General features: G+C 42.1%; 1 protein-coding gene across 1 annotated transcript in view; it reads left to right on the top strand.

Moving 5' to 3' along the window:
- Positions 1–7,500, top strand: part of LOC132853708 (adenine DNA glycosylase-like) — a 19,680-nt gene that overhangs the window by 4,444 nt on the left and 7,736 nt on the right. The window contains exons 6-18 of the mRNA XM_060881643.1: positions 1–13; positions 314–409; positions 626–695; positions 853–982; positions 1,115–1,192; positions 1,318–1,399; positions 2,375–2,458; positions 3,342–3,460; positions 3,778–3,817; positions 5,390–5,463; positions 6,652–6,693; positions 6,924–6,995; positions 7,102–7,215. The exon at positions 1–13 is cut by the window's left edge and continues 72 nt beyond it. Of these exons, the coding sequence (XP_060737626.1) occupies positions 1–13; positions 314–409; positions 626–695; positions 853–982; positions 1,115–1,192; positions 1,318–1,399; positions 2,375–2,458; positions 3,342–3,460; positions 3,778–3,817; positions 5,390–5,463; positions 6,652–6,693; positions 6,924–6,995; positions 7,102–7,215 (1,014 nt within the window). The remainder of the gene's footprint in view (positions 14–313; positions 410–625; positions 696–852; positions 983–1,114; positions 1,193–1,317; positions 1,400–2,374; positions 2,459–3,341; positions 3,461–3,777; positions 3,818–5,389; positions 5,464–6,651; positions 6,694–6,923; positions 6,996–7,101; positions 7,216–7,500) is intronic.

Below are 7,500 nucleotides of genomic sequence, written 5' to 3'. Positions count from 1 at the left end.
GTGCAGTATGAAGGTGAGTCGTTTTTATTTTTCTATAATTAAATGCATGGAAGGGGCACGGAGGCTTGATTGGCATCTCTGGAAAATTGTCCGTAGTGTGTGATTGTGTGAGTGAATGTGAGTGATGACGCCTGAGATAGTTCGGATAAGCGGTAGAAGATGAATGAATGAAATGCATGGAATATTTTTCACCTCGAACAGCAGAGAGATGTTTTAACGATCTGACTGCAATGTGCTTTACCGATTTAATGAGAATTTACACACTGCAGCTTTAATTTTCTGGCCAATGTAGAAAGTGATTTTGTCCTCACAGCTTTAGAGCTGATTAAATATCTACATCAGACGGAGGTGAGAGAAGCTCTTCTCAACGCTCTGATCGCTCTGCTCAAACCCACCAAGGTCCTGCAGGGTATGACATCACTTCCTCTTCCGCATACACCTTACATTCTTATAAGAGGTCAAAATGCTTAGCTCTTTATTTGATAAATGATTTTAAAAAAAATTATCGTGGATAGAAAAAGGGGACACATTCCTACAATCTCCAGATAAAAACAAACATCTCCAGATATCAGCTCTTCCTGCAGAATTCTTTCTGATTCTGATTTATCTCTGAATGTTCCTACAGATCCAGCGATGGAGAAGATGAATGACTTACCGCTCTTCATACAGCAGGCAGCAGCAGCTAAAGCCCTAAGGTCAGACAGACAGACAGACAGACAGACAGTCATGCAGACAGACAGACAGATAGATAGATAGATAGATAGATAGATAGATAGATAGATAGATAGATAGATAGATAGATAGATAGATGTGATTAGTGTGATTTATAAATTTGTGTGTTTGTGTGTGGAGGATGTTGGCTGTGGAGACCCGTGAGACGTCTGAAGAACTGATCAGTCTTGGAGTCGTGCACCATTTACTGTATGCCATGGGCAACCAGGAGCACGCTGATGCTCAGAGACAGGCCAGCCTGGCTTTAATGGTACTGATACACACACACACACACACACACACACACACACACACGTTACACACCAGACAGTTGATTTTCATGTGACCTTAACACACTTTAAGAGATTTCTACTCTTTTCTATGTATTTGTGTGTTTGTGCAGCATTTTGTGAGCTCATTCCCTGTGGTTGAGAAACACGTGTGTAGGGCCATGGGCCCGGCTCTGTTCAACTCATTTATGGTGAGTGTGTGTCGTGTTACAAACACCAGTTACACACAAAAGCTTTTTTATTTATTCTCATTCATGTACTCATTTAGAGAATCAGATTAAGGTGTGTGTGTGTGTGTGTGTGTGTGTGTGTTTAGCATAACGCTGAGCTGCTCTACATGAACATGGATGAAATTCAGGCTGATATCTTACTGAGCAACAAAGTGGACATTTCAAGAGGTAATAATTAAGTCTGAAAATAAAAGAGTTATATTTTAATCTCGTTTTCCAATGTATGTATTTTTAAACAAAATACTCCTCCTTGTCTGTGTTTTATACAGAATTCGGAGATCAGAACACAAAGTCCTGAGCATCACTACAAGCCATGAGCTCCTTTATGTATTGTACGTGACCGCACACGTGTGCAGTCGCTGTTGATCTTCAATAAACACGTAGTGTGTGTGTGTGTGGAAGGAAGCAGTAACTGCTAAGAGTCATTTTGAACATTTGAATCGGCTCATTTATGTGTCGACTCTTATGACTCTCAACGGTTCATTGCAATCTTTCGTGTTATGTAACGTTTTTCTTAAATAGTTTAATAAAATAACATCACTTTATGATAAAATGTAATTAAAAAGACAAAAAAAATAATAATACAGAACAGATAATGATTTTGTTCGTCGTGTGTGTTTTATACCACACGCGTCTCAGCACAAGTAAACACAACACACTGAGTCTGTATGTGACATTCCACCATGTCACCACAAGATGGCGGAAAAGGACAGGACCAAATGGCTTTATAGAGGTACATTGTAAAGTGCCCGGATGAGACGTCTGGTTCTGATTGGTTTATATCATCTGCTCTAAACTGTAAAAAAAAAACAAAAAAAAAAAACATTGGCGAACAAAAGGTAAACTTAATACTTTAGAAAACTGTTACTAATATATTTTTTTAAAAATGGAAGGACAAAGAATGCCTGAAAAAATATCGTTAGAATTAACAAAAAGAATTAAAGTAACTTGTTATGAATGTATTTCCGGTATCGGTGATGACGCCACGCCCACCTCACAGAGGCTCGCGCAAGGCGGGAATTTCACATCGCCTCAGAAGAAAATAATCCGGATTATTAATAACAACTAAACCGGATTATCGGTCAGTCAGGTGAACTAGTGTTTAGTGTGTATCTGTAGTGAAACACTTAAACTGATTAAATATAATGAAGAAAGTAAAAGCTGAAGTGAGAAATAAAACCCGAGCAGAAAAGAAACCTGACAGGAAACTAAAGAGAGACAGAAACGGTGAGAGATCAGATTTTATACAGTAAAATAACAACCAGCTCACAGCTGTGTGTGTGTGTGTGTGTGTGTGTGTGTGTGTGTGTGTGTGTGTGTGTGTGTGTGTGTGTGTGTGTATGTATGTATGTGTGTGTGTGTGTGTATGTGTGTGTTTGTGTGATGTATGTGTGTGTGAGATGTGTGTGTGTGTGTGTGTGTGTGTGTGAGATGTGTGTGTGTATGTGTGTGTGTGTTTGTGTGATGTATGTGTGTGTGTGAGATGTGTGTGTGTGTGTGTGTATGTGTGAGATGTGTGTGTGTGAGAGATGTGTGGTGTGTGTGTGTGTGTGTGTATGTGTGTGTGTGATGTGTGTATGTGTGTGTGTGTGTGTGTGTATGTGTGATGTATGTGTGTGTGTGTGTGTGTGTGAGATGTTTGATGTGTGTGTGAGGTGTGTGTGTGTGTGTTTGAGAGAGGTGTGTGTGAGATGTGATGTGTGTGTGATGTGTGTGTGAGAGGTGTGTGTGAGGTGTGTGTGATGTATGTGAGATGTGGTGTGTGTGTGTGTGTGTGTGTGTGTGTGTGTGTGTGTGTGATGTATGATGTATAATACGAACACATTTCCCCTATTTTAGCGTCACTCCACTGCCCATTAGTCAGGTCTCTTTATTGTCTTCTTTTAAGGCGCTTCTTAAAACCCACCTTTTTTTACTTGGCTTTTAACACCTGATTTTGACAAGATGTTTCTTAGTTTGTTTTTTTTTGTTTTGTTTTTATGTCTCGTATGAGTTGGGTATTCTATGTTTATATGTTCTTCTGTACAGCACTTTGGTCAACTTTGGTTGTTTTTAAAGTGCTTTATAAATAAAGTTTGATTGATTGATTGATTATTGATTAATCCTGTAGAAGCGCCGTCCGAGTCGCCGTATCACTGCTTTCACCATGTGGAGGAGATCAGACTGTTTCGATCTCGCCTGCTGTCTTGGTACGATGGGACTAAGAGGGAGCTGCCGTGGCGTACGCTGGTAAATCGTCCTGCTAATCGCACGTTATTTTATCTCCTCAACACCGACCTCAACACCGACATCAACACCGACCTCAAGACAACTCATAACTGCTTAGAAACATTCGAACCGAACTCTTCAGTATTTATTCATTATGTTGGTTTTAGTTTCTCTGTTTGATCTTAAAAACCTCTTATTCGAGTCCTTTAGGATTCATCCAATCACAGATATCATGATGATCCGAAACGACGACGTCGTAACGATAATGATGATGTCATAATTACATGAAATGGGGACATTGATGACGTTGCACTGATTTCACTTCTTTGTGCCTCCAGGCTGCGACGGAGGACGACGTTGACGTCAGGACGTACGGAGGCGAGTCGGAGCGATTCGTTTTTCTGTGTATTAACTTCACAAAACTGTTCTATATCGTTATATATGGATTTGTGTTTAAGTCCTCGTTACAAATCTCTCTGTTCTTCACCTGAATAGAGCGAAAGGAGCGACACGTCGAACACGTGACGTTAGACGCATCGTATTCCGCACGTTATCAGTTTCTAAATGGAGCCGAGGTTTAGTCGTGTTTTTGTGCTCTTTATAGTGGTATTTAAAGGTGGGGTCTCCAATGTTTGAAAGCCAATGTTGACATTTGAAATCACCAAAACAAACACGCCCCTAACCCAAATGGGTCCCAACCCTGTATCGATAGCTCCGCCCACACGTACATACGTAACCCAGGCAACTAATGGAAAGAAACGTGTCTTTATCATAGCTGAAGTGAAGAACAATACGATTGTAGATAAACAAACAAGCAAAAATGACACACAAGCATAATCATGTAAAGGACAAAGACATATATTAGTTCTGTGTAACAAAGCAAAACCAACGTTACTCACCTATCGAGAAGGAAAAAAGCGCCTCGGCGTCTTAAGTAAAGTTGGTCACATATTCACAGATTGGAGTTTCCCGAGTCAATAACTCCTGAGCTAAACGCTGTTACTACACAAAACACGGTTGTAGCTGCGTCTCTACATTACTACGATAGAAAAGAGGTGTTATTTGTGTAGTAACAGCGTTTAGCTCAGGAGTTATTGACTCAGGAAACTCCAATCTGTGAATATGTGACCAACTTCCTGCTCCTTCAGTTCTCTCCAGCGCTGGAAAGCTGATCCTATATTAACACGTCCTACTTCTTACCTTATCGTAAGTCTTTCTTCTCTTTCTTTCTTTGTTTTTATCCTCCATGTCAATGTTAAAACCGCTTTCTGCTAATGTCACACATGCACACTGAACACTCTCTCCACCCATATCGACAAGACACGCCCCTTTCTGCTCATTGGCTACACGTTTGTTTTGATTTTTGTTTTATTCGGCGGCCTGACGCAGTTTTCTGAAGCATTTCTCAAACAACGGAGACCGCACCTTTAACATTTTAAGTTCATTATAAGTGAAATATACTTTAACACACATTTATTGTAATGTGTACAAAATAAACAAGTGTAAAATATTTTTATATCCTTTAATCTCGGGTTAAAAGGACCGAACATATCGACCCACGTTGAATATATTCCGAGGAACATGAGATTTAAATTCACGATCCTGTCGAAATACTTGATTTATTCTCATAGTAAATCGTATAAATGCAGTCGTGCAGCTCTGTAGTGATCGTTTACACACTAAAGAGAGTGAGACGAGTTTAAACAGATAGACGTGTGATCAGAACGTTGGCACGGTGCTTCTGCTGTCTGTGTTTTATCACTAGTTTATTTACACCCTGCTGCAGAACTAAAGTCAGCTCTGTATAAAGTGTCCGCTGATTTAGAGACGATGCTGAACTTTTTTATAAGATTTTATGTTCGTGAATGTTAAATTAAGACAGGATGATTTACTGTGTGTGTGTGTGTGTGTGTGTGTGTGTGTGTGTGTGTGTGTGTACACGCTCTGTAGTTTGGGTATCAGAGGTCATGCTGCAGCAGACTCAAGTTGCCACGGTGATCGATTATTACAAGCGATGGATGAAGGCAGGGCACATCATAGGCACTCTCTCTCTCTTTATTCCCCCCTCTCTATCTCTCTATCTCCTTCCTATTGTATTTCTGTTCTGTTTCTCTTCCATGTCTCTTATCTTCTCTCTCTCTCTGCCCCCCTTTCTTTTTCTTTTTTGTCTTCTCCTTTCTTCTTTGTGTCTCTCTCTCTCTCATTCACTCACACCCTCTCTCTAAAATTTAAGTTTTCATAGAACTTTACTGACATGACTGTTTACATGCGCTCTCTCTCTCTCTCTGTCTCTCTCTCTGTCTCTCTCTCTGTCTCTCTCTCTCGCTCTCTCTCTCTCTCTCTCTCTCTCTCTCTCTCTCTCTCTCTCTCTCTCTCTCTCTCTCTGTGTGTCTCTATCTCTCTCTGTCTCTCTCTCTCTCTCTCTCTGTCTCTCTCTCTCTCTCTGTCTCTCTCTCTCTCTCTCTGTGTGTCTCTCTCTCTCCCTCCCCCCCCCCCTCTCTCTCTCTCTCTCTCTCTCTCTCTCTCTCTCTGTGTCTCTATCTCTCTCTCTCTCTCTCTCTCTCTCTCTCTCTCTGTCTCTCTCTCTCTCTCTCTCTCTGTCTCTCTCTCTCTCTCTCTCTCTGTGTCTCTCTCTCTCTCTCTCTCTCTCTCTCTCTGTCTCTCTCTCTCTCTCTCTCTCTCTGTCTCTCTCTCTCTCTCTGTGTGTCTCTCTCTCTCCCTCCCCCACCCCCCTCTCTCTCTCTCTCTCTCTCTCTCTGTGTCTCTATCTCTCTCTCTCTCTCTCTCTCTCTCTGTGTCTCTATCTCTCTCTGTCTCTCTCTCTCTCTCTCTCTCTCTGTCTCTCTCTGTCTCTCTCTCTCTCTCTCTCTGTCTCTCTCTCTCTCTCTCTGTCTCTCTCTCTCTCTCTCTCTCTCTCTCTCTCTCTCTCTCTCTCTCTCTCTCTGTCTCTCTCTCTCTCTCTGTGTGTCTCTCTCTCTCCCTCACCCCCCCTCTCTCTCTCTCTCTCTCTCTGTGTCTCTATCTCTCTCTGTCTCTCTCTCTCTCTCTCTCTCTCTCTGTCTCTCTCTCTCTCTCTCTCTCTCTGTGTGTCTCTCTCTCTCTCTCTCTCTCTCTCTCTCTCTCTCTCTCTCTCTCTCTCTCTCTCTCTCTCTCTCTCTCTCTCTCTCTCTCTCTCTCTCTCTCTCTCTACCCCCCACCCCAAACACACCCAGAAGTGGCCGACGGTGCAGAACCTCGCAGCAGCTTCATTAGAGGTCAGTAAAATGGTAAACAATGTCTTCCTGTGTGCTGTTTGATGGAAACAGAGAAGAAAACAGTCTCAAGAGACATAACAAAGAAATGTTATATAAAAAGAAATATTATAAAATATTAGACAGCTTGTCAGTTTAACAGATTTAAACACCGAACACTTGTGACCACACCCACAAATAGCAGTTTCTCCTTTTATTTATTTATTTATTTACTTACTTAATTTTCTGGTCAGGAGGTGAATCAGATGTGGTCAGGACTCGGTTATTACTCACGAGGACGCCGACTGCACGAAGGAGCTCAGAAGGTTATAAAGCTGAATAATAGACTCTGTCATATGTGTTATCATATTATACAATATTCACTGATTGTGTGTGTGTGTGTGTGTGTGTGTGCACGTGTGTGTGTTGTAGGTGGTGCATGATCTCAGAGGTGAGATGCCAAAAAGTGCCGAAAATCTTCTGAAGCAGCTTCCTGGAGTTGGACGATACACAGCTGGAGCTGTGAGCTCCATCGCACAGGGACAGGTGAACACACACACGCACACACACACAAGCACACACGCGCGCATGCACACACGCGCGCGTGCACACACGCACACACACACCCATGCACACGCACACACACACCCATGCCCGCGCACACACGCATGCACATGCACGCACACGCAGGCACGCACACAAACACACACGCGCGCATGCATGCGCACAAACGCACACACACTCTCACACAATCACTTTCTTAACCAGGTACACTGACATGCACTAAGAACTGAATTCTTCAGGCTTGTAGCACTATTTTTTTCACACTGT

This window comes from Tachysurus vachellii, chromosome 11, assembly GCF_030014155.1.
Source record: "Tachysurus vachellii isolate PV-2020 chromosome 11, HZAU_Pvac_v1, whole genome shotgun sequence".
Taxonomy (NCBI): domain Eukaryota; kingdom Metazoa; phylum Chordata; class Actinopteri; order Siluriformes; family Bagridae; genus Tachysurus; species Tachysurus vachellii.
Note: the sequence above shows the minus strand (reverse complement) of the source record. Positions and strands in the feature narration are given on the sequence as shown.